The sequence below is a fragment of the Cucumis sativus genome, chromosome 4 (genome assembly GCF_000004075.3).
Source record: "Cucumis sativus cultivar 9930 chromosome 4, Cucumber_9930_V3, whole genome shotgun sequence".
In the NCBI taxonomy this organism is placed as follows: Eukaryota; Viridiplantae; Streptophyta; class Magnoliopsida; order Cucurbitales; family Cucurbitaceae; genus Cucumis; species Cucumis sativus.
Genome location: NC_026658.2, coordinates 13,817,418 through 13,843,123, shown reverse-complemented (window position 1 = coordinate 13,843,123; position 25,706 = coordinate 13,817,418). Strand labels below are relative to the sequence as shown.

General features: G+C 35.8%; 4 protein-coding genes across 7 annotated transcripts; all 4 read left to right on the top strand.

Moving 5' to 3' along the window:
- Positions 1–239: 239 nt before the first annotated feature.
- On the top strand, positions 240–7,452 carry LOC101210021 (DNA topoisomerase 6 subunit B). 3 transcript variants are annotated; one of them, XM_031884619.1, is made up of 19 exons: positions 245–517; positions 608–660; positions 888–985; positions 1,108–1,213; positions 1,312–1,449; positions 1,608–1,659; positions 1,796–1,860; positions 2,279–2,385; positions 2,609–2,711; positions 2,827–2,912; positions 2,986–3,182; positions 3,664–3,779; positions 3,885–3,970; positions 4,155–4,227; positions 5,543–5,634; positions 5,809–5,947; positions 6,031–6,125; positions 6,488–6,662; positions 7,080–7,452. In XM_031884619.1, exons 1-19 carry the CDS (start codon positions 460–462, stop codon positions 7,224–7,226), a joined length of 1,986 nt encoding a protein of 661 aa, XP_031740479.1. In that variant the 5' UTR covers positions 245–459; the 3' UTR covers positions 7,227–7,452. The 3 variants fall into 3 exon arrangements, 2 of the variants coding, with proteins under 2 accessions (XP_031740479.1, XP_011653575.1); XM_011655273.2 differs by having other exon boundaries at positions 246–522; XR_969256.2 differs by lacking the exon at positions 7,080–7,452 and having other exon boundaries at positions 240–522; positions 6,023–6,125; positions 6,488–6,556.
- A 596-nt stretch (positions 7,453–8,048) lies between these two features.
- LOC101204258 (dTDP-3,4-didehydro-2,6-dideoxy-alpha-D-glucose 3-reductase) lies at positions 8,049–12,899 on the top strand. Its single transcript, XM_031884839.1, has 12 exons — positions 8,049–8,360; positions 8,449–8,589; positions 8,909–8,957; positions 9,977–9,994; positions 10,666–10,781; positions 10,863–10,976; positions 11,259–11,309; positions 11,652–11,740; positions 11,832–11,892; positions 11,975–12,052; positions 12,193–12,294; positions 12,529–12,899. Exons 1-12 carry the CDS (start codon positions 8,238–8,240, stop codon positions 12,652–12,654), a joined length of 1,068 nt encoding a protein of 355 aa, XP_031740699.1. The 5' UTR covers positions 8,049–8,237; the 3' UTR covers positions 12,655–12,899.
- A 1,905-nt stretch (positions 12,900–14,804) lies between these two features.
- On the top strand, positions 14,805–18,399 carry LOC101210272 (FT-interacting protein 3). Of its 2 annotated transcripts, none has more exons than XM_011655271.2 (2): positions 14,805–15,038; positions 15,680–18,399. In XM_011655271.2, exon 2 carries the CDS (start codon positions 15,927–15,929, stop codon positions 18,240–18,242), a length of 2,316 nt encoding a protein of 771 aa, XP_011653573.1. In that variant the 5' UTR covers positions 14,805–15,038; positions 15,680–15,926; the 3' UTR covers positions 18,243–18,399. The 2 variants fall into 2 exon arrangements, with proteins under 2 accessions (XP_011653573.1, XP_004142139.1); XM_004142091.3 differs by having other exon boundaries at positions 14,805–15,173.
- A 2,216-nt stretch (positions 18,400–20,615) lies between these two features.
- Positions 20,616–25,582, top strand: LOC105435235. Its single transcript, XM_031884567.1, has 6 exons — positions 20,616–20,953; positions 21,034–21,233; positions 21,328–21,775; positions 21,877–22,236; positions 22,318–22,496; positions 22,598–25,582. Exons 1-6 carry the CDS (start codon positions 20,752–20,754, stop codon positions 25,580–25,582), a joined length of 4,374 nt encoding a protein of 1,457 aa, XP_031740427.1. The 5' UTR covers positions 20,616–20,751.
- Positions 25,583–25,706: the final 124 nt, after the last annotated feature.

Genomic DNA, 25,706 nt, shown 5'->3' with positions numbered 1-25,706 from the left:
GGCCGCGGCCCATTGGGCCTTCTCATATGTTGCCCCAAGTGCTTCCTATTTGCCGTCGATCTAAACATTGGCGGGAACTAAATTGTAATATTTATTTACAATAAACGGCAGAGTCAAACCGGCCTCTTTATCTGAACCGTCCATTGTTTATAATTTCACTTTTGAGAAACGTGTCACTATGATGGACATCCATAGACAAAAGGAGAGAAAAAAGGGTAAAGCAGCAAAGTGTGAAGTACCATCGTTTGGAATACAGGTGAACGCATTGTATTCATCAGAACACTTGCTTGCTTTGATTGCTTGCCCTAGTGGTGGAATTCTCCATCACTGAATTTCAAAATCTCTTTGTTTAAGGAAGATTGAGAGAGTAGAATTTTGGATTTAGCTATAACTTATTCCGTTTAACAGAATCTTTTGAGTGGAATTTGATGGAGGCAGGAGGTGGTAGTGAAAGTCCTGATGAGCCGAAGAAGGGCAAATCAAAAACACCCAGGAAGCCCAAAGAAAGCATCCTCAAGCAGAGTATCTTCTCCCTCTTTTACGAGTTCGATTTCTTTGTTGTTTTTCTACTTTTACTAATTTGATTGAGTTTTGTCCCACTTTGCAGAATCACCAGCTGAGTTCTTTGCGGAGAACAAGAATATTGCTGGGTTTGATAATGTGAGCTGCATTCAGTTTTTTTTCTCTCTCTCTCACTCTCTCTGTGTTCATTTCTTACGGGTTAGTTTTAGTGCTAGGAATCGCCGGAATTAGTCAAGGTGAATTGTGGTTGTTTTTCTTGATATAATTGAATTGGGAAGAAGTTAGGATGCTAGTTAAGAGTATTTTCGTATGCGAGTTTTGTTGTTATTGTTATTGATACTTCGAGATCTTCTATGAATTGCCAGCCTGGGAAGTGTCTCTATACTACTGTGAGGGAGCTTGTGGAAAATTCTCTTGATTCTGCAGAGTCTATATCTGAGCTTCCCGTGGTAGAAATTACTATGTAAGTTTACGTTCGCATGAACATAACTCGAAATTTTGTTTTAGAAAATTCCACATAAATGGTCGACTCTGCAAATCAAATTGGTTAAGATATGTGAGTTCCATGGATGTTTTGCAATGCAGTGAAGAGATATTGAAAACCAAGTTTAATTCTATGATTGGTCTGGTTGATCGAGAACGTGTTGATGAGGAACTTTATGATGATTATGAGACTGCTAAGGCTCGTGAGGTTAGTTAATCTTAAATTACCAACGTCTTCACCAAATCAGATGTAGAAAGACATTTCTGATAAAATTCGTACTGTGCATTTTTTTTTTTTTGTCTCAGAAAAGATTAGCGAAAGAAGCACGTGCTCAAGAAATACAGGCGAAAAATGCTGCCCTTGGGAAGAAAGGCAGAGAACCTGCAGCCTCAAAGGGTATGAAAGGTCGTGGTGAGGCTTCATTCTACCGGGTGACTTGCAAAGTATGATTTTTCTCCATTCCCCTCCTTTGGTCAATCATGCAAAGCATACCTTTTTGTTCCCTTTAAATTTTTCTTCTTCTGCAGATATAGATCTTGAATATCTTATGTTGTAATCAAACTTAGTTTTTTTTCTGTTTTTTCTTTTTTTAAATCTCAAGGATAATGGAAAAGGAATGCCACATGATGACATACCAAATATGTTTGGCCGAGGTTAATATATTACGTTGATGGTTTACTTCCTTCTCTCACTTGTGGTTATGCCAATGAGATCGGATAGTTACTTCAAACTAATAAAACCTATGCTGCTCGATAGTACTTCATAAAACTCTCAGTGTTTTGTGTGCAGTGCTCTCCGGAACAAAATATGGCTTGAAGCAAACCCGTGGAAAGTTTGGTCTGGGTGCAAAGATGGTAGGCACTGTTCTATATACTGAGGAAATGACTCTATTCAACTGAATGCTTTATAACACAGTTGCATATTCACTTGCACTTGGAAAGTATTGTAATTACTATGATTTGCATACTAAATTCTAATTCTATGTTAGCTTTCATGCATAGGGGTTTAACTAAGGCAAGTTGAATTAATATGAGACACCATGGTCATTATTTAACATAGCCTTATGCCTAAACGAAGTAGCTTCACATATACTGTATGGTTTCAACCAGAATGTTATGTCATATGTGTAACTCTTAATAGCAATTAGTTCTCATTTTTAGTTATGTAAATGACTACGTATTATATTATGTGTACGAAATGCAATCAATCTATTACCTTTGTTTTTCCACTCGTTAAGATGGGACACATTTTTAAACTCCTATAATTTTGCAGGCATTAATTTGGTCTAAGATGAGTACTGGTCTTCCTATAGAGATATCATCATCAATGAAGGGTCAAAACTACACTTCATTCTGCCGCTTAGATATCGATATTCATCGGTATGCTAGGCTTTTTGGATGCATTGATGATTTTATGATATATTTTTCTTGCATACTTGATTTTGTTCTTCTCATTAGCACACAATAAATCATATATTCCCTTTTTAATTTTTTTTTAAATAAGATTGTTTGTCCATTTTAACAATATCTGCTTGGCTCACATGTAATTTCCTTTTTGGTCATTGGTTCCTGTGGGCCTCATTTTATGTGCATCTCCCTACAGGAACATTCCACACATTCATATCCAAGAAAAACGTGATAACAAGGATCTATGGCATGGAGCTGAAATTCAAGTTGTAATTGAAGGAAATTGGACAACTTACCGTGTATGCTGTACTTTAATGATACTTACTATTTCCCATTTTGAGGGAACTTCCAGTCCCTAGAGTTGTTGAGTAAATATTTCACATCTTTAATACATTCCATATTGTGCAAATGCAGTCAAAAATTTTGCATTATATGCGACAGATGGCAGTTATTACACCTTATGCTCAATTTCTTTTCAGATTTGTTTCAGACACACCTGAGTATGTTCTCTCTCTCTTTCTCACGTGCACATCCCAAAAACTATTGTATATCTTATATGCCCTTTTTATGCAGTAAAAATATCACAATTAGATTTTCCCGAAGAACCGATGTTATGCCTCCAGTTCCTCTAGAGACTAAACACCATCCATCTGCTGTCGATTTACTGTTGATAAAGCGCCTTATTGCAGAAACAGCTAAACAGAACCTTTTACAGTTTCTCCAGCATGAATTTGTAAACATAGGGAAACCATTTGCTGAACGGTTAATTGGTTAGCATATCATCCCTTTCTTAATCATCGTGCGTATTGTCTACTTACAGAAACTTTTATTTTTGCAAGAGAGTTTCTACTTCTTAATTTCTTCTCCCAGTACCTCTTTCTGTGGGTTTAGAAACACTTACACACACCAAAAGGAAAAAGAGAGTTAAAAACAGAAAACAAAAACATTTATGACTTAAATAATGAATAGATAAAGTTCTCCAATACTACTCTTTGTTATCAAAGATGGCTTGTGTTTGTAGTTATGTGACTTGGGGTCCTGGGAGGTGTTTACTTTCACAAGTGCCTGGCCGTGCCTGAACAACGCTGCACGGGGCTTAAAATCTGTTAAGCTCTTAAGTAATTCTTTTGATTGGTATTTCTAGAGGCTGTTTTAATATTTATTTTTAGATTTTTAGTTCCAGTTGATTACATTCTTAATAAGTAAAATTAGAAGTTGATTGCATATTCTCTTATGAATAATCTTTCCCAGGCGAAATGGGCCCAGAATTTAGCCCAAAAATGTCTGTTAAGTCTCTGACATCTCAGCAAATAGTCCGTATTCATCAGTTGTTTCGTCAAGCTAAATTTGATGATCCTAGTGGTGATGTAAGTTGCCTCATTCTTTTTGTTAACTATGAGCCTTGGTTCTTTGAATCTCTTCTTGGTTTCTGTATATAAGTTTACACAAATTATTTGTGCACATTTTTGCAGTGTCTTAGTCCTGCTGGGGAGTACAATCTTCGACTTGGAATTATAAAGGAACTGCATCCTGACATGGTTGCTACTTATTCAGGCAGGTTGTACTTGAATTTGGAACTCTGCAAATTGTGCTAGATCTGCATGCTTCTTATTCTTACTTGAAGCTGATATTGATATGATGTGCGTATATATTCCTTCTAAATAAACTAGAGGTCTTGATTTTTTGCCTTGGTAATTCATATTAGCTTCCAAGTATGTTAATCTTATGTCAAATGTTGACAGTGCTCAAGTTTTCGAGGGACATCCATTCATTGTTGAAGCTGGTGTTAGTATTGGAGGAAAAGATGTGAAACAGGTTTCTTCCTAATTGGTTTAACTTATTTTATTTGCCATTTAAGTACTATGCTAGCTTGTGTTATTTTCAGCATTTTATTCGATATAATTTTAGGGTGGTGCTAGTGCTAGTCTGCCCGAGGAAGTAGAGAGACAAAAATGATGCCCTCCCTTAATATCAGTTTTCCTGCATGTACATGGACTGAAATTTAACGATGATAGACATTTGAACGTCTTATTTTAATTCCAATTACTTATAAAATAAAGGTTAAATTGTCAATACGAGCTTAGCTCAACTGCCACATGTATGTTCATGTGAACAAGTGGTTCCGGGTTCAAATTCCCACCCCAACATTTATTACAATAACTTTGAAAAAGAAAAGTAAAGTTTAAATTATAAAAAAAATACCCCTACACTTTGTGGTTTGGTAAAAAAATGTCCCTAAACTTTCAATAGTTTCAAAAATACTCTTAAACTATTGAAAAGTTTGGTAAATACCTTTTTGAACTTAAAAAAAAAAAAAACTCATAAATCCAATCTTACATCAAATTTCTTAACACCCAAAATAAAAACAAAAAATTTAAGTTAAAACTATAGTTTGAAAGTTTCAAAAATACTCCTAAACTATTGAAAAGTTTGGTAAATACACTTAAAAAAAAAAAAAAACTCTCATAAATCCAATCTTACACCAAATTTCTTAACACCCAAAATAAAAACAAAAAATTTAAGTTAAAACTATAGTTTTAAATTTCCATCAATATGTCGATGCTTTCATATTTCCATGGGTTCTTTAATGATATTTTCATTACATCTTAAAAAACATTAAAAAAATTTCCTGAAATACAAAAAATAATCATCAAAATGACACTGATATAAATATAATATAAATAATAGACATGTTTACTTATTTAAAAATAATAAAATATTTATTTAATAGTTCAAATTTATTTTTTGATTTATTTTGTAATTTTTCCTCAAATATCCATTAAAATTGTAATTTCAGTAAAATTAAAACTTTGATATATCCATCAAAATCCATATGCTAAACTTGGGTTAAACATAAAATTCCACAAAATCTCTCAAAACTCCAAAATAAAGTTTTCTCCTTAAAACCTACTAAAACAATAATTAGTCAAACAAAAAAAAGTCTGACAGAGATAGATCTATCATAGCAGCAACCCACAAAGTCATAACTAGTGTCATATCTCTTAGTTTTCAGTTGCTAGCTTTATATACTCTATATTTTGAGTCCATGCAAGTAAAATACTTCGATAAAACTTTATTTGATTGTGAAAAAGTAAATGTAAGTAAATATTGGAACTTGTTTTTATTACAGGGTCTGAATATTTTCCGGTTTGCTAATCGGATACCCCTTCTTTTTGAGCAAGGTGCTGATGTCGTTACTAGGACTGCACTTAAGAGGATCAAGTATGAACGGAAACACTTGATATTTCCATTTAAATTTTTTCTTCTTTTGATAGCGGAATGAAGATTGTTGGCGGAATCTTGTTTTGGACATTCTTGTAAATTGAAGTTCTTGTTTTTTAACAGAAGACTGACTTCCATCTTAACCATTTTACCTCTTCCTTTCTCCTTCTTTAGTTGGAATAGTTATAAAATCAATCAAGCTCAAGACAAAATTGGTGTGTTCGTGAGTATTGTTAGTACTAAGATTCCTTTCAAGGGAACTGGAAAGGAGTACATTGGAGATGATATATCTGAAATAGCATCTGCTGTCAAGGTATACATTTTCATTATAACTACAATATGCATTTGTTAAGAACCGTCACCATTAACTTTATGCTGACGTTGTTAGTTTTACAGTCTGCCATTCAGCAGTGCTGCATTCAATTGAAAAGCAAAATAGTGAAGAAAATACAAGCACGCGAGCAACAGGAGAGGAAGCGGAATTTGAGCAGGTAACTTTTACATTCCCTCTTTAGAATGATTGATATTATTAAATTTATTTTCTAAGTTTTTTGGTTGATTATAGGTGATTTGAAATACACCTTTCTTGGCCTTTTGGCTAAGATCAAATGTAGGTGATTTAAAATGGAATTAAAACAGGAGGTCATGTGTCCGACCTCTTGTGGGGAAGGGTTGATGTATTATTTTACTATAACTCATCAACTTAAGTTTTTGGATTGATTGATGGTTTAACAATCTCAACTCATGCCTCTTGGATTTCTTTCTTCAAAGTGTTTTACCATTTTGAAGATTTTACCGTTATATATATTTTCCTTGAGGTAATATAATCACATTGTATTGACTTGGTTTATAGATATATCCCGGATGCAACAAATGCTGTTTATAATGTTTTGAAAGAAATGGCTCAAGTGCATGCATCAAAGAAGAAACGTCATGACTGTGAGGATGCTGAAATACTCAGTAAAGTATCTGCTCGCTTGATTACAAATGAGACATTGAGGGATAAACTTGCACAACATGTTGAACAGGTGAGGTCAAGCCATGTTCTGCTTGTGCCTAATTTTAAGTTATAAACTGATCAGTGGAGTATTAATTTAACTTCAACGCTAGTTTTCTGAGAAATTATTCAAGGAAGCTACAGGGTGGTAGCCGGTTGGTGATCCAATACAATTACAGAAACTAAAGATTTCGTTTAACCATACATCCAAGGGTGGTTTAGTGGGGAGTAGCACATAGTTTTTTCAGTTTGAGACATCTGTTTAAACCATCATAGCCAAAAAGAAAAAAAAAGTCTGGTTCTGTTTGGTTATCTTTGGACTCTGCTTGGTTTTGGACTGAAAACAGACCAAAGTGGTTTACGATTCTATCTTAGCAAAACTATAGTTTGGCCTAGTGGAATCGAGTTTACTGCATATAACAAATTTCCATTTCATTTCGTTTTTCAGGTTGACCACGAAATGGCCATGGAATATGCCACACAGAGTGGAGCAAGTGCAGAAGCCAAAGAAGAAATGTATATTCAATCACTGGATGCAACACATAGCTTCACTGACTTTCAGAGCCCTTTGTTTGTTTTCAGACTGATTTGTTAATCTTCATTGATTGATTATTTTTTACCTATTCATTTTATTATGAATAGATAAAAAGCACCAAATTGTAATTGTTATTGAACTCATTGTGGGAAAAAAAAAAAATAAAGATAGAAGATGAGGAAAAAGAGAGGAAATTAATTCTAAAGAATTTCACGTACCATTTTTTGTTTGAAATATTGCCTTTTATAAAAGATGTTGAATATATCTTATAGATATTCGATATCAACATGTCTATGGATATTTTAATCTTTGTTTTAGACTAACCTAAACAATTTTAAATGTGTATGGTGCCGAAATCTAAATGCCAATCCAATTTATATAATTTAGGTTTGGTTAATAAAAAAGTTAATTGATATCAAAGTTTGTGTGCCTATGCTACTCAACCACCATCTTTGTCATTAAATAGCGATTAACTTTTCAGGTCTAATGATACTCGAATTCAATACAAAATCAGGTCTAATGATACTCGAATTCAATACAAAATTTTCTTCAAATTAGTCGTTTTTTACTTGGTATCTAATCTTGTAAATTCATTAATTTTCTTCAAACTAGTCGTTTTTTACTTGGTATCTAATTTTGTAAATTCATCAATAAATTTTAATTTTATATCTAGCAAGTCTAAATTTGAAAATGTGTAATGAGTCCAAAAATTAATTTCTCTAAAAATTGTTTAATGTATTCAAAATTTTTAAAAAGTGAATTGATAACTTTATATTTAGTGAGATTGTTATATGCATGGTAGAATATCCACATTTCAAAATGGTATCATTGGTGAGCTATACTCTGATTGTATGAATATTCAACTGAGGAAATGTGAATGTGAATGTGAATGTGAATGTGAAGTACACCAAAGTATATAAATGATGAAACCAATGGGTCGAATCAAATAGATGAAATTGAAAAAAACTACATCAGTGTAAAATTACCCATTCCTCAATCTCCTTCAGAAAACTGCTAAGCCAATACCAAAGGATCCACGATTGGTGCTAAACTGAATCATTCAATTTGAAGATGGCGAAGCTACCCCAGATCGCCATTCTTGGAGCTGGTACATTCGTCAAGACACAGTACCTTCCCAGACTTGCCGAGATCTCTGATCTTCTAATTGTTAAGGCTATATGGAGTCGCACCGAGGTTCTTCATTCTTACTAACCTTTCATACCTTGCATTGTTTTTTATGTCTAGTAGAAATCGGGAAACAACCATATGATTTGGGTTGCAGGCATCAGCTAAAGGTGCCGTCGACATTGCGAGAAATTACTTCCCCACGGTGGAGTGTAAGTGGGGTGATGCGGGTCTTGATGATATCATTCAAGACAGTTCAATTCTTGGAGTTGCAGTTGTATTAGCTGGTCAAGCTCAGGTATCTTATTCTTAGAGCCACAAATGTCAACTCTTGGAACGATTTTCACAATGTTTCTTCAGTAAATGTTGTCTATTTAGCTATTTATGCAAAGTCTTATGCTTCTGTATTTCATTTGCATTCGACCTTAGTTCTTGCTTTAAGAGATGACATATTGAATACTGTTGCCTTCTCGTCTAAGACCTGTTATAATTTTTAATCTGGTGGAAAAGTAAAGGGAAAACGTTACATACATTATATTTTATATTAACTTTTACTTTATGAGCATTGGCATTGGCACCTTATGTGCTGTTCTTTTCATATGGCCCTTGCCTTGTAGGTTGATATGTCATTGAGATTGCTCAAAGCAGGGAAACATGTCCTCCAAGGTAATTCATGCCTCAACTAAGAATAAATCGTAGTTTTGGTTGCTTCTTTGCTTATTTCCCAATTGGTGGATTCACTCATAAATCATGTGCTTGACCAATTCCCTTTCAAACAGTAGCATAAGTGGTGTTAAGGGGACTGGTGTATAGTCCTTTCACATTGGCAGTTTGAATCACTTGGTTTTTCTATCATATGTTAATTTTGATATATCATGTCACCTTGTGGTTGATTAGTAAATGTAGCATAAGAATCTCAGTGATGGATGCTGAAGTCTTAGAGATTAATCTTATATGACCAGACAGTGAATGTAGCATAAAAATCTTATATAAGCGACTTTTTTTTAGTTGTGCTTATTTTTGTCTAAACAATTTTGGTGAAAAGAATAAAAAGAATAGCAGAGAAGAAGACAATGCAACTCATTCAGGCGGATTGTGATTTAGAAGATATATGTCGTGTATGAGTGTGCTATCTCTTTTATCGCTGTTGATTAATTAATTAGTCTGACCACATTTTCAGTTAGCTAGCTTCAGATTTGTCTCTTTCCAATAGAATGGAAAAGATCCATTTGTAAAAGGTTAGATTCACAGATTTGACATAATTCTTTTCAATTGAGATCCTCTTTATGGTTCTCCCCCAACATGGATCACTTAGTGGTGTCAAGCATTGTTCCTGGTGGTTCATTACCTAATATATTTTTTCCAAAGATGCATGCCAAGAGCCAGATTTTCTGTTATTATTATTTTATGATAGGAAATAATCAAGGGACTGAAATTTTTAACGTTTAGGTGCTTCCTCAGAACTGCTTTGGCTACTGGTACGATAGCATCATAATTTGGGTTTCTATGTTTCTTCCAAACTACCTGAACTGAGGTTGCTACATGAAGTAACCCAAACCAAATAAAAAGCATTTTAGCTCTTGCATTAGACACTTCCTATTGGCGTGTGGCTCTGTATGATAGACTAATGTTCTTTTTGTTTGGAAATTTTGTATGTATTCTCTCTAAATTTCATGGACCTGAAGAGAAACCAGCAGCAGCCTGTAAGTATCCTACTTGTTTATTTATTTTCATTACTATTTTAAGTATCAGTTCAATTGTTCGCACTACTCTACCCACTTACTCGTAACATATGCATTTCTTAAATTGGGTTACTGTTAATTATAGATTAGCTTTTCGGTCAAGGTCACCATCCGATCATGATTTCATGGTGCAGATAAATTGTCTTTTCCCTGTTACATCTCAATTCTGTTGGGGACCTCAGTCTCTCTCTTGAGAAATGAGAATATTGATCTGGAAGTATAAATTCTAATTGCCCATAGTATAGATCCCAATGTATATCACTTTTACCGAGACTAGATGTTGTCTTCCTATTACCACTATTTATGAAACTGATATGACAATGAAAGTTCTAATGGACCAGTTGAAACATAGGATATAAATAATGCAACTTTATAGATCATAGAGAAAAATTATTTCATCTTATAAGTTATATTGAGTTGAAGGTACTGGCTTTCCTATTTTAACCTTTTTGAGCAAAGGAAAAAAAGGAAAGAAAAACCCAAATCAATATCATCAACCACGAACCCCATAAAGTCATTTTACGTACACTGAAAAAGTTGCATCCAAAATGGTTTGGGTCTTTTTATTAATGGTCAAAGTTGAAGATATTACAAAGAGCAATTTCTAAATTGGCAATATGGTCGTAATGCAGCCACAAGCGAGTTGGAATATGCACTTTCAAATTACAAATCTTTAAGTGCCAATTTTTCCCGTCAACGACTATGGGCTGTGGCAGAAAATTATCGATTTGAACCAGCATTTGTTGAGGTACTTTTTTTAGATTATTTTTTATTCTTGTTTTTTGATTCTTTCTAGTACTTCAGCAAAATGCTCTTTATTGTTTTGCAGTGCAAAAACTTAATTGCTGACATTGGGGATATGATGAGCGTCCAAGTGATTGTTGAAGGATCAATGAATAGTTCGAACCCCTACTTCTCAAGCTCTTGGCGGCGGGACTTCGCTGTAAGTGTTCTTCTAGTAAACAATCACAACACAAATTTTAAATATTATCTATGTTGTTTTCATTTTTTCCATCAAATCATGATTCATGATTGCCACTTTTACACTTTTTCATGGGAGAATATGATGTTCTTATTATAGATGGAACTATTGTATAATGGAATGCCCAATAACAAGACCTCTACATTTATATCTACGTTATCTTTCTCTCTCGTTTTGTTCTTTTTATCCCGATGATGTAGTCTTAAATTTTATCTTTCATTGACAACATATGTCTTGTGTCAGGGGGGTTTCATTCTGGATATGGGCGTACACTTCATTGCTGGATTACGGATGGTAACTGCCTTTGAAACTTTTTTCCTATGAGAAAAATATTTGAGTTCTATCCTAATGGCTATCACTTGCCCGCTGATGAACCATTACTATTTCTGCTCTTCTTTAAGTCCAAAATGTTTATAATCTCAAAATTGACAAAACCTATAAAACCAGTACAAGTCTCAAGTACATAAGATGAGGTGGTGATGAACTACAAGCGTGACTGTCACAAAGGCTCTGATTTGTGGATGAAAAAAAAACCACCTTTAGTCATGCATGGCATTTACGTTCCCTCCCCGATGGCACCATCCTTGATATGATATTTTTAATTTGGAAATGCTAGTTTCTTGTATTTGTAAACAGCTTGTTGGATGTGAGGTGGTATCAGTTTCAGCGACTACCTCCTATGTGGATAAGTCTTTACCTCCGCCAGATAACATATCCTCGCTCTTGTAAGTTTCAATTGCCTACTGCTAATTAATGAGTCACCAACAAATTTGAAAACCTAGAAATTAAGAATGATGACATTTTCCCCTCCTTTAGCCAACTGGAGAATGGATGTTCTGGTGTTTTCGTAATGGTAGTCTCCTCAAAATCACCCAAGGTAAGCAATCCAAGAAGAAGAATTTTTTTCTTAATCTTTCAAAAAATTATTTCATTTACACAATGTATTCTAATTTCTTCAGATATTCTGGCGAGTTGTGGGATTAAAGGGAACGCTGCAGATTGAACGTGGGAACCAGGATGGAAAACATGGCTATCTGGTATATAATTTTTTCTTCTAAAAATCTTCAGCTTAGTTTTGGGCACTGCTTGAAATCAAATCTTCTGATCCTCAATTGTCCAAGTGATTTGCTACCTTCCAGTCTTTCAAATATGACCCATTTCTTTTGTTGGTTTTCAGGTTTCCTTCACTGATGCTAGTGGACTGAATAGATGTACTTTCTATCCATTCAGTGGAGTTACCGAAGAACTAAAAACTTTTATTCATGCTATTTCTGCGGAGGTAATATCATAGATAATCAACGGATTAAAATTATTTATTTTCTAAGACATGGAGAAGTAAAAATAGTCTTAAAGTTTCTAAAAGTGAATAAAAATCACTTAGTGTTTTTAGAGGAAACATCTATAACCAATTTTCGTCCAAGTTTTGGATAATACATGTCAAAACACAAACTGAGTTTGTTTTGTGATAGCAAAATGTAAAATTGAGTGGTTTTTATTTCTGCTTTGATTGTAGGGGAGTGATGATAAAGCTGATGATCGTATATCTTTCATCGAGGGTGCTAGAGATGTGGCAGTGCTAGAAGCAATGCTTGAATCTGGAGCAAAGCATGGGGCTCCTGTTCAAGTGAAAAGATTTTAACTTTAGAAATACCTTAATTAGCAAAGCATGGTCTTTGTTGACAAATTTAGGTAACATTAGTCTAGCTATTGTCCAATTAAAACTGCATTTTTTGAGAAACCGATCAGCAATGCTTCTGAAACATCTCAAACTGCATTCAAGAAAGACTTGACTTTCACTTACTTTTCATATTTACTTTCTTACATTCATCTGATATTTTAGTTGTAATAAAGAAGAGGTTTGATCTACGATTCATTCTTTTTCAACTTTAGCTGAATTTATTAAATTTCCATAGAATTTGGCTGCATGCTTCATTATCTTTTGGCAGACTCATAAAAAGCATTTACATTCCACTACTTTAGAAATTGTCAAATAACTTTTTACGTGGTTTTTTTTTTGTTATGAATGATGTTGGACCAAATGACATATTCGATATCTCGGTTGAGTTCAAAGATAATTAAACCAAGAAAGAGATTAGACTCAAGTTGAAATATACTTTCACTGGGTACTCGGAAGGGAGGGAGCTCCAAAGCCCACTCTCGTCCTCGTATCATTGAGCATGCCTGAATTGAAAAGAATGAGTCAAAAGAACCAAAATCCTACACTGCCTCTAACAAGGTTGAGGCCGAGGCTAACCTCCTGAAAAAGGAGTGTCCAAAATGCATGTCCCAACCTCATTGGCCCACAAGTTGGTTCAGTTTGACCTCAAAACTCCAATTCTGATGCACTAAGTCAAACAATTTCTATGAATAAATCAATCTCGAATTTTAAAGTTTTCATATTATCTCAAACTGACTTAAGCATTAGATTGTGTGCATTGTGCCGTAAGCGTTTGCACATATGTGCAATTCGTAGGTCACATTATTCCCCTCTCCTCCATTAATACAAATTTACAGTTGTTACGTGAAGTTTCAAACTCTTTTTTCTGTCGATTATTTTTAATCAAAAGTTTCCAAACCTCTAGACGGTTAAGCAATGATGGATTGTATGGATATTGATAACAGTTAAAATGATGCCAAAAGTACTGTCTGATCGGTGGAATGAAATTGGATTGTTTTTCCCAAAAAGGGGATGTTACGATCATGCAATATTTCCAATCTCAGTTAAACAATGAAAGATATTCTTATGTGCCAAAGTTGACTCCCTTGCCTCAAGAAAGGTTAGGATAGTTCTGGTAGTAAAAGTTAAAAAGAAGAGAAAAGTGAAGCTTGTACTCAAAACCAATCCAACCAATCACACCTAACACAAATTGTGTCTCATTATTTTGCTCAACCACTCAACAAACTGAAAGAGCAAACATTATCTTTCTGTTTCTTGTTTTCCTATCAAACCCTTAAACTCATAATTGACTTGTCTATCAGTATCAATCCAAGGGGTTTCCCATTGTTTTCCAACTTGGCCTTCTGTCCTATCAGAACTCCATTTTTCTTCTTTTTGACCCGGCAATTGCCGTTGATATAGGGTGATTCAAAACATTGATTATTGATGATATGATGCCAAAAATCATATTCACTTTTATACTTGAATTGATTGTCAAGTTTGAGCTTTTAATTTTATTGTTCCGACCACATAAGTATTGAGTTTCATCTTCTGCATGAATTCAAAATTTCTTTTATTTAAGATTAGTTTACAAATTTTGTAATGCGGTCATTGTAACATTTTAAACTACAATTTATGTCATATTTTCTAATCCGTAATCAAATTTAGTGTAATCGTAATGGGTCTTCATTTATATACCAATCTTAACGAGCATCAACTACAATCATAATTGAATTTCTTTTGATCACATACTTGAACATTTGTGAAATGTTCCAAATGTAATTTGATTAAAATTGAGGTTATTTACATTGATATCATTATCTTCTTACCATTACCATTATCAATACTATTTGGGCTCAACTGGTAATGGAATTTGTGATTGCAATAGTAACTGAGTCACATATTCATAATTCTTCTACTACAATAATAACAATATTTGTAACAGTATCTAAGGATAAAAATTGAAAAATCATTCAAAAGTGTGAAAAAATAGCATAGTAATGACTTGACTATAAAGAGAATTGCCTAATCCACATTCTTGAGTATATATAGTGAGCCGTAAAACTGAAGTCTTTTTGACATTGAGCAAGAGGTGACCTCAAAAGATATTTTATAGTATTTAGTTGTATTAACTTTTGAAAAGTAATATGAATAAAAATTTCAGGTAAAGATCTTAGTGTCTCTTCTTTTTTGGAACTTAGCAATTCCTTCCCTCCTGAAGAGGATATACACCAATGGAGTATGGACAACGTCAGACAACCTCCTCCGCGCGTGCCAAAACCAACCACAGCCTTCCAAACGTGCCTTATGATATTTGTCTTCACTTGCAATGGTCCGAAGGGATACAAAAGCTGGTCATCCAAAAGGTTGGCGTCTTGTTTGTTTTTATCTGTGTTCTCTCCAAAGATTCAGTCTTCTCTATGATATCCCTTGCACTTTCTAACTCACTTCACTCTTAACCCACCTTTCATTCAACTCCATTTCATCTCTGTTCAAGAAAGGTAAATGCTTTTTTTTTCTGTTTCCTTGAACAAACAAACCCATCATTTTTCCTTCAAGTTATTGTTTTATCATGTTGGTTTGAGTGGTTGTAGCTAACCTTATGTTTTTTGAGGTTTTGTTTTCTTCAAGTTTTTGGCTAGTATTAGGTGTTGGAAACAAAATGAGTCTTTTTCCTTGAACTTGGAGGTTACTTCTTGTTTTAAACTTATTGGACCTTTTTTTTTTTTTTTTTACCATACAAACCTATTAGTTGTAAAACTGAAGCAGCTAATTTGTCTTGAAGTAGATTTCAACAAATTGTGATTCTTGTTTGCCATGCAAAATGGCTCTGTATTCTGTTTTTGGTTACCGAGAAAAAATAAAGAGTGAAGGATACCAATTTTCAAGTACACTCTACACAAGGAATTGATCAAGCTTTATGTGATTTTTTCAACTTTCAATGAGCAGCTGAATCAATGATGACATCAAAATGGTAAATGAATGGAAGTCTGTTTTTCATCTGCAGGTGATTGTGCTACATAATTGGAACATTCCACAGAGGCTAGCTGAGAGTTCTAAAATTTCATCCCTTTGCTAAGTTTTCTTCACCTCAAGTTGCTCCGTTACAAATTTCGCCTAAATATTCTTGATGAACTGGAGTTGAGTGTCTATAGTTGCATTGAGATTGGTAAAATTTGGGTTTAAGAAGTTAAGGCTATACTTATTCTGAGTGTCTAAAAGTTGTCCTTTTTGGTATTACGTAAAGCAAAGAGATGCAGAAGATTCTTCAACCTCATGATTTTGCTCTGAAGGAGACGTATCCTAAAATAGGTGCAGTCTCGATAACGGGAGACAAGCTCTCTTCCACGTATGATCTTGTGGAGCAAATGCAATATCTTTATGTCTATGTGGTCAAAGCTAAAGATTTACCTGGAAAAGATGTTACTGGTAGTTGTGATCCCTATGTGGAAGTGAAACTTGGAAACTATAAGGGAACAACCAAACACTTTGAGAAGAAGTCCAACCCTGAGTGGAAACAAGTTTTTGCTTTCTCGAGGGAACGAATCCAAGCCTCTCTTTTGGAAGTGGTGGTGAAAGACAAGGATTTTGTAGTAGACGATTTCATGGGGCGGGCTATTTTCGATCTCAATGATGTTCCAAAACGTGTCCCTCCTGATAGTCCACTGGCACCGCAATGGTATAGGCTGGAGGACCGAAAAGGGGATAAGGTAAAAGGAGAGCTTATGTTGGCTGTGTGGATGGGGACTCAAGCAGATGAAGCATTTCCTGATGCCTGGCATTCAGATGCTGTAACCGTGGGTGCTGATGCCATTGCTAGCATCAGATCAAAGGTTTATCTTTCTCCCAAACTTTGGTATGTTAGAGTGAACATCATTGAAGCTCAGGATTTACTACCGAGCGATAAGAGTCGGTATCCAGAAGTTTTTGTGAAAGCTATTCTTGGGGCCCAGGCTCTAAGAAGTAGAATATCTCAAAGCAAGTCTATAAATCCAATGTGGAATGAGGACTTAATGTTTGTGGCTGCTGAACCATTTGAAGAGCCACTACTTCTGACAGTTGAAGACAAGGTAGCATCAAATAAAGACGAAATTCTTGGGAGGTGTTTGATTCCCCTGCAAAATGTGCAGAGGAGATTAGATCATAAACCTGTAAATACTAGATGGTTCAATCTTGAGAAACATATCGTTGCAGATGGTGAAAAGAAAAAGGAAGTCAAGTTTGCCAGTAGGATTCATCTAAGGATTTGTTTGGATGGTGGGTATCATGTGTTGGATGAATCAACCCACTACAGTAGTGATCTTAGGCCTACTGCAAAACAGTTGTGGAAGTCTAGCATTGGGATTCTAGAGATGGGGATTCTAAGTGCTCAAGGGCTGATGCCGATGAAGACGAAAGATGGCAGAGGGAAGACAGATTCGTACTGCGTTGCAAAATATGGACAGAAATGGATTCGGACAAGGACTATTGTGGACAGCTTCAGTCCAAAGTGGAATGAACAGTACACTTGGGAGGTTTTTGATCCCTGTACTGTTGTTACTGTTGGGGTCTTTGACAATGGTTATATAGGTGGAGGAAGTGGAGTAAAAGATTCAAGGATTGGAAAGGTGCGGATTCGGCTATCGACCCTTGAAACTGATAGGGTTTACACTTATTCATATCCACTTCTGGTCCTTCATTCTTCAGGAGTGAAGAAAATGGGTGAAGTGCAGTTAGCTGTAAGGTTTACTTGTTCATCTTTGGTTAACATGTTGCATATGTACTCCAACCCATTGTTGCCAAAAATGCATTACATTCATCCATTATCAGTGATTCAACTTGATAGCTTAAGGCACCAGGCTATGCAAATTGTCTCGATGAGGTTAGCGCGTGCTGAGCCTGCATTGAGGAAAGAGGTTGTGGAGTATATGCTGGATGTAGATTCACATATGTGGAGCATGAGGAGAAGCAAAGCCAATTTCTTCAGAATAATGGGCGTTTTAAGTGGATTCATTGCATTTGGTAAATGGTTTGATCATATTTGCCACTGGAAGAACCCTATAACAACAATACTAATCCACATCCTTTTCATCATTTTAGTTCTTTACCCCGAGCTCGTACTTCCAACCATCTTTCTTTACCTTTTTGTTATCGGTATTTGGAATTTCAAGCATAGGCCTAGACACCCCCAACACATGGACACTAGGTTGTCTCATGCTGATGCAACTCATCCTGATGAACTAGATGAAGAATTTGATACATTTCCTACATCCCGATCTTCCGACACCGTTCGGATGAGATACGATCGCCTACGGAGTATAGCCGGGAGAGTGCAAACTGTGGTCGGGGATCTTGCAACTCAAGGAGAAAGATTTCAGTCACTATTGAGCTGGAGAGACCCAAGAGCAAGTGCTCTCTTTGTAACATTTTGCTTGATTGCTGCTATAATTCTTTATGTGACCCCATTTCAAGTTATTTGCCTTGTTGGAGGTATTTATGTTCTGAGACATCCAAGATTTCGACATAAACTTCCTTCAGTTCCTTCCACCTTCTTTAGAAGATTGCCTGCAAGATCAGACAGCTTGTTGTGACCAGAAGTTTATTTGAATTTCTATTTCACTTAAGTGGGTATTACATTACATTCAATTAATTATTATATCATGGTGTTTGTCATTGTTGGAAATTCCATCTTCCTTCAGCTTTTTCACTTCAAAAGTTAATATCTTATGCTTTGATTAATTTGACCCATCTGGCTGCATCTTGATTTATAAATTAAATTAAATTAACAAAGATTTGGAGAGACGGACAAACTGAGTCCAAGTTCAATGGTTCTTGACTTTCTTAAGGTATATATATCATCGTTACTGTAGTTTTTATTATTAAATTGCAAAGTTGTTCTCAAGTGATGGTAGCAGCTTGAATCAGCCATGAGTATGTGAAATCATTGATTTGTAAGGTTTACAAGAAAATTGGTGTTCCCATTTCTATGAAGTCGTTGATTTATGACTCTTAAAAATTAAATTGCTCTGTTGAGGATGCCATTTCAACCAACCTTGAAGTCATATTTGTTACCCATCTAGTTGAAAGTGATATGAATTGATGTCATAGGGAATGGTAATTTGTAGTATTTTATTTATTGTTGAGTTATGTTTGAACACACAGGTTTGTCATTGCAGCAGGTTAGATTCAACGTTAACCACCAAAATATCAAAATACATGTGTGTAGTTTTGTTTGTAAAGTCTACTTTTTACTTCTGAAATGTTGTAAGAATATATATATATTCTTCTTTTTTGGCATCTAATTTGGTAAAATTGTTGAAGGTAACTCTAAAAAGATGAAAAGTGAAATTGAAAAATTCTAATATACATTTGACCACTACCCACCCATGACTTTAGGCAGGTTGTAACTCACGAGGAAGTTTAAAGGTAACTTCGATATGACGACTCATAAGAGTGTCTAATAATATCATATAGAATCCATGGAAATGACTTAAAGTTACTTAGAGAATGTGAAAGTTTTGAAATAGCTCAAAGAACTCATGAGAGAGCTCAGTGGTAGCTCAGATGACCCATAAGAGAGCTTAAAGGTAGGTCAAAAGATTCATGAAAGAATCTAAAGGTAGCTTAGAGGAAGTACATGGAACTTAGAAGTACTTAAGAAAATCTAGGAGAAACTTCAAAAGTACCATGAAAGACCCTGGTCATAACACGATGAAGCTCAAAAGTACATTGAAAGACTTCAAGTCATAGCATCATGAAGCTCACAACAAAAAATTCATGAAGTTACCGACTCATTGATTACATGAATTAAGGAGTGATCATTATGAGCCCAAGGGTGTATGTGACACAATACCAATCTTATATGAGCGAATGAATTCACGTGTCAAAAGGTAATTTATGTTAATTATTGTTATCAATATAATTTAAGACCCATTCATCTTCTTTCTTTTCTGTTTTCTTTTTAAGAAACAATCATGTTCTTTTAGAAAGAAAAAAATGCATGCATTCATTAAATCAGTTGAATTCAAATATAATCTTACCAACATAAAATGAGAAGGAAAGAGATGAATATTTTAGTCTAAAAAGGGATAAACATCGGATATTATATTGTCGATGAGTACTAAGAAATGGATCTTAAATTACAAAGCTCTACTTTTTATATAGAATCAAAGCCTGAAGTGACGAAGATTTGGCCCTGTGGAATATCTCCTTTAAGAGTGGATTATGCAGTCCACCATTCTTTGTTTGTCCTTTTCAACCTCTTCTTTGTTTTTTCCTCCTCTACCTATCACTTAGGCCCTCATCAAAAATAAATTAATTTACTTGTTACCTATAAGGAGGTTTAAAGGTTTACGTAACTTCTAGGGAGGTTTAGAGGTTTACGTAACCTGGACGGAAGTGTTAAGGTCTCAATTCCATGAAAAATTTCAGTATGTATATATTAAATAAGTTCAAATGTGTAATATTAATATTGATATCAGTAACTTGTAATGTTTCATGATTTTTTCTTTTTTTTAATGAGAGGAATATTCCAATACAATTTTAATATAGCATGACAATAACATCAATATCATTCAACTTATTTTAACAGAAGGGGTATGCATTAAGACAGAAAGTAGAAATTCTCTGTAAGAAATAGGAAGCAAAGTGCCAAATGTGCAAATGATTGCTTTGTGCTGGTCGCTGCCGATCCTTCGATCCATTTGTTCTTTAGGAACAATTTTAACTAACAAATACGTAGTAGATGATGAGAGAATATTTTGAGTTTAATTCTCGGAGTGTCCAAAGTTGCTGAGAAAGTAACTATTCGTCATTTAGTTTCTATAGATTATTATTTTATTTTAAGATGTCCCCATCAAGGAAACCATTTTTCTCATTGTTTTTGGCCATTTGGCACTTATTTAAATGACCCTTTTTGTGGAATACGACAGTCATCAGATTTTAACTAACCAATTCGTGATCCTTCTTGTGGGTTGCCTGAAAACTATGTATATATGATGATATTGAGCGAAGTTTTGTTGGTTGTTCAACAGTGATGTAACACTTATTTGATTTGTGAAGTTGGTTTTTTGGTGGTTGAAGTGAATATTGTCTGTGATTATGGATACAGGCAAGTCATTTGAAGATAAGTTCTCTAAACTTCACCCTTCCCTTCCTTTGAACACTAGGTTTGGGATTATAGGAGGTGGCCCAAGTGGCTTGTCAGCTGCTTATGCATTGGCCAAGCTTGGTTACAATGAAGTAACAGTCTTGGAGAAGAATCAAGATGTTGGGGGCATGTGTGAGTCAGTGGAAATTGAAGGTACGACTTATTTAATACTCAATGACATGGTTGTTATGAGATTGAAGTTGATTAACAATAAGGATTCACTATTCTTACAGGTAAAATATATGATTTGGGAGGTCAAGTTCTTGCTGCTAATAGTGCTCCAACAATCTTTCACTTAGCCAAAGAAACTGGCTCTGAATTAGAAGAACTGGACTCCCATAAGCTAGCCCTCATTGATACTTCAGGGGAATATCAAGACATACGCGTCGCAGATGATTATACGTCCAGTATCTCACTCACCTTAGAACTCCAGGTTGGTTAGTTCTCCTGCTATGGCTGGTTATGATTTGAATCTTCGAATATCTGTACACTTATTTAGTGATGGAAATTTGGATTTATCTGTGTAGGACAAAGCTAAGGATTCGGGATATATTGGTGTTCATGCTGTGAGTGCATTTGCATCTGACTTAACTCCTACATATCTTGAGGCTCATGGACTAACCTCTGTTCCAAAATCTGTGGCGTATGGTTACACTGCTTCTGGTTATGGGTTTGTACAAGATATGCCTTATGCTTATGTTCATGAGTTCACGCGCACTTCAATGGCTGGTAAAATTCGACGCTTCAAAGGTGGATATGGAGGCCTCTGGAAGAGGATCAGCGAGTCACTTCCAATCAAAGTTCACTGCCAAACTGAAGTTGTATCTGTGAGACGGAGTTCTAAAAGTGTAACTCTTCGTGTCATGGACCGTGACAAAAATTTCACAAGTTTGGAGTTCGATAAGATTATCATCTCTGGTTCATTTCCTTTTAGAAATTGTAGAACTTACAGATCCTCAAGCCCAAAATTATCAGGTTTCGAATGGATTGCCTTCAACTAGCTCTGTCCATCCATGTCTCCTTTCTCCCTTGTATTTGCTTTTTCTTAATGGGTTTTCAATTAATATTACTTGCAGAAGAAGAAGCTGAGGTAATGGATATGAGCCACCTCGAAGAGGAGTTGTTCAGTAAAGTATACACGATCGACTATTACACCACAGTTTTGAAGATAGATGGCCTAAATCATTTACCGCTTGGTTTTTATTACTTCGGGAAACATATGGACAATCCGGAAACAATTGGCTATCCAGTTGCCATGCAGAAATTCTACCCAGACACTAATATTTTCCTGCTCTGGTCTTATGGTAACTCGGCCGACATTACAGGTCCAAATGTAACTGAGCTGGCAATGAACACAATTGCGAAAATGGGGGGAGAAGTTAAGAAGGTGATTCTACAAAGAAGATTTAAATATTTCCCTCATGTTTGTAGCAAAGGTAAGTATGATCTATTTTCTTTTTCTAATTAATCTTCCACTACTCAAGATAAGATGCCAATGTGTTAAAGCTTTTGCGCAGATATGGAGGATGGATTCTACAAGCGATTGGAATTGGAGCTCCAAGGTTCATTGAACACGTATTACACAGGAGGGCTTATGGCTTTTGAACTTACAGAGAGGAATTCTTCATATGCCATGGCATTAGTATGCAAGCACTTTGCTAACGACAACTCATCTCTAACGTTTTCTTATGCCAAGGTGATCGCAATAATGAATGTCAGCTGAATAGAAAACAAAGCAACACTTATTACGTTCTTTCTTTTTTATCTGTACTAAACTAGAACCTGTCACATCTGCAGCCCATGTTTCTCTTTCAATCAAAACCAGAAAGGGATGCCATGGGGTTAGGCGAATTACCAGGAGTGGAGTTTCCCAATTTGTCCTCGCTCGATGGCTATTTAAGGCACTGGGGTTCTCATCATGTCACTCAAGATAGAGTGCTTTACAATTGGCTCAATGAAGAAGGGTTAGTGTTAGGCCAGCGAACCTACAGAGAGCTTCATCTCAATGCTTCTTGCATTGCTCAAAAGCTGCTGTCAAACCAGAAGCCTTCAATAAAACCAGGGGATCGAGTTCTTCTCATATATGTTCCTGGCCTCGACTTCATTGATGCATTCTTTGGATGCTTAAGAGCTAAAGTTCTACCAGTTCCAGTTCTTCCGCCCGACCCCTTGCAGAGAGGTGGCCAAGCACTTTTGAAAATCGAATACATTGCAAAATCATGTGGTGCTGTCGCAATTCTATCAACCCTTGGTTATCACTCAGCAGTTAGAGTAGGCAAGGTCAAGAATATGATTGGCTTGATGAGAGAAAAGGGAAAATCTTCAGCAGTCTGGCCTAAACTTCCATGGATGCACACTGATAGTTGGATAAAGAATTTTGCTAATTTGACTCCTCCAGATACGATGGCTGACCAATCTGATCCCCATCCAGATGAAGTAAGTTTCCTGCAATTTACATCCGGGTCAACAGGAGATGCAAAAGGAGTCGTGATTACACATGGTGGCCTCATTCATAATGTGAAGTTGATGCGCAGAAGATACAAGAGTACCTCAAGGACAGTCCTTGTTAGCTGGCTACCTCAATACCATGACATGGGACTGATTGGTGGACTTTTCACTGCTCTTGTGAGTGGTGGAACTGCAATCCTTTTTTCTCCATTAACATTTATAAAAAATCCCCTTTTATGGCTGCATACTATGAGCAAATATAAAGCTACTCATAGTGCAGGTCCCAACTTTGCCTTTGAGTTGGTGGCTCGAAGATTAGAGGTTAACAAGGGCAAGGTTCAGACGTATGACCTCTCTTCCATGGTTTTCCTCATGATTGCTGCTGAACCTGTTCGGAAAACTACTTTGAAAAAATTTCTTGAGCTAACTGCCCCTTTTGGCCTAACTGAAGAGAAGATGGCCCCTGGTTATGGATTAGCAGAAAACTGTGTATTTGTGAGTTGTGCTTTTGGAGAAGGAATTCCCATCTTCGTAGACTGGCAAGGGAGAGTTTGCTGTGGATATGTGGATCAAGACAATGCAGATATTGACATACGAATAGTCAATCCGGGGACTGGCAAGGAGCTTGAAGAAGATGGAAAAGAAGGAGAGATATGGATCAGTAGTCCGAGTGCTGGAATTGGATATTGGGGAAGGGAAGAATTGAGCCAAGAGACTTTCAGAAATGAGCTTCAAAACCATCCTGGCCGGAGGTATATTAGAACTGGTGACTTGGGAAGAGTTATTGATGGGAAGCTATTCATTACTGGAAGGATAAAGGATCTCATTATTGCAGCAGGAAGAAACATCTATCCAGCAGATGTTGAAAAGACAGTTGAGAGCTCATCCGATCTCCTACGCCCAGGTTGTTGTGCAGTCGTTGGTGTTCCAGAAGAAATCCTGATGGAAAAGGGTATTCAAGTTCCTGATTGTTCTGACCAAGTTGGTCTGGTTGTGATTGCTGAAGTTAAGGATGGTAAGCCTATTGCTAAGGATATAATTGACCAAATTCAGAATCGTGTGGCAGAAGAACATGGGGTTAGTGTTGCTTCAATTAAGTTGATAAAGCCTAGGACCATCAGTAAAACAACATCAGGAAAAATAAAGAGATTCGAATGCCTCAAACAGTTTGTTGATGGAACTCTTAATGTAGTACCAGATGCAATAAAGCTCAGGAGGACTTTTCTTCGATCCTTCAGCACAGGGACATGTAAGGAGGGAATTACACCTCGTTTTCAGCAAACGAATCTTTCAAGAGCTTCTGTTCAACCAGATCCCAGGATAAGTAATAGGGATATTGAAGAGTTTTTGAAAGGGCTGGTATCTGAACTGACAAATATTCCAATTAACAAAATTTGTGCCACAGAAAGTTTATTGTCATATGGAATTGATTCAATTCTTGTGGTCAGAGCAGCGCAGAAACTTTCTAATTTCCTGGGAGTGCCAGTTGGGGCTGTGGATATTTTCACAGCGAGTTGCATTGCAGACTTGGCAAGTATCTCCGAGAATATTTTGGCCAAGAGTCGTGCACAATCGACAAAAAATACAACTAATCTAACATTTGAAACAAATTGTGCGCTAGTCAGGATGGAAACAATTTCCTGGACTCACCAATTCGGCATCTGGTTTTTCCAACTTCTGGCTCTCATATTTGTGGCTATGATGGTGATTTTTCCTGCTTATTTATCAATGTCAGCTTTCCTAAGTTCCTTGCCTATTCTCCACGACTTGACAGACAACATTTATTTGATGAATTATCTATTACCTTTAACTTTAGCTCCTCTAGCTTGGATCCTTTGCATAGTTTCTTCTTGCATTTGCATTGCATTCTTTGGAAACTCTTTTCTGAGACCAAATTATGCTCTCACCCCTGAAGTCTCCATCTGGTCATTAGATTTTGTCAAGTGGTGGGCACTCTATAAAGCACAAGATGTTTCTTCTAAAGTATTAGCTGTTCATTTAAGAGGAACCGTGTTCCTAAAATACTGGTATGAAATGTTTGGAGCAAGAATAGGATCCTCAGTGATTCTTGATACTGTAGATATCACTGATCCCTCTTTAGTGTCTATTGGTGATGGAGTTGTTATTGCAGAAGGGGCTTTGATTCAAAGCCATGAGGTAAAAAATGGAGTCTTGAGCTTTCTTCCAATTAGAATCGGCCAAAATTCTTCCGTGGGACCTTATGCTTCAATCCACAAAGGTGCCATTTTAGGAGAAGAAGTTGAAGTTCCAGCTCTGCAAAGGATTGAAGGCATTGAGACAACTTCCGGTAACAGATGTTTTGAAAAGGTATAGCACATCTTATAGTTGTTTTAGTACAATGCATAACAAATAACGATTATCATCAGCCTAGTCATTCTACATAGGTATATAGTAATAATATTTAAGAGAACATTGATTAAGCTAAATCTTTTCTTGA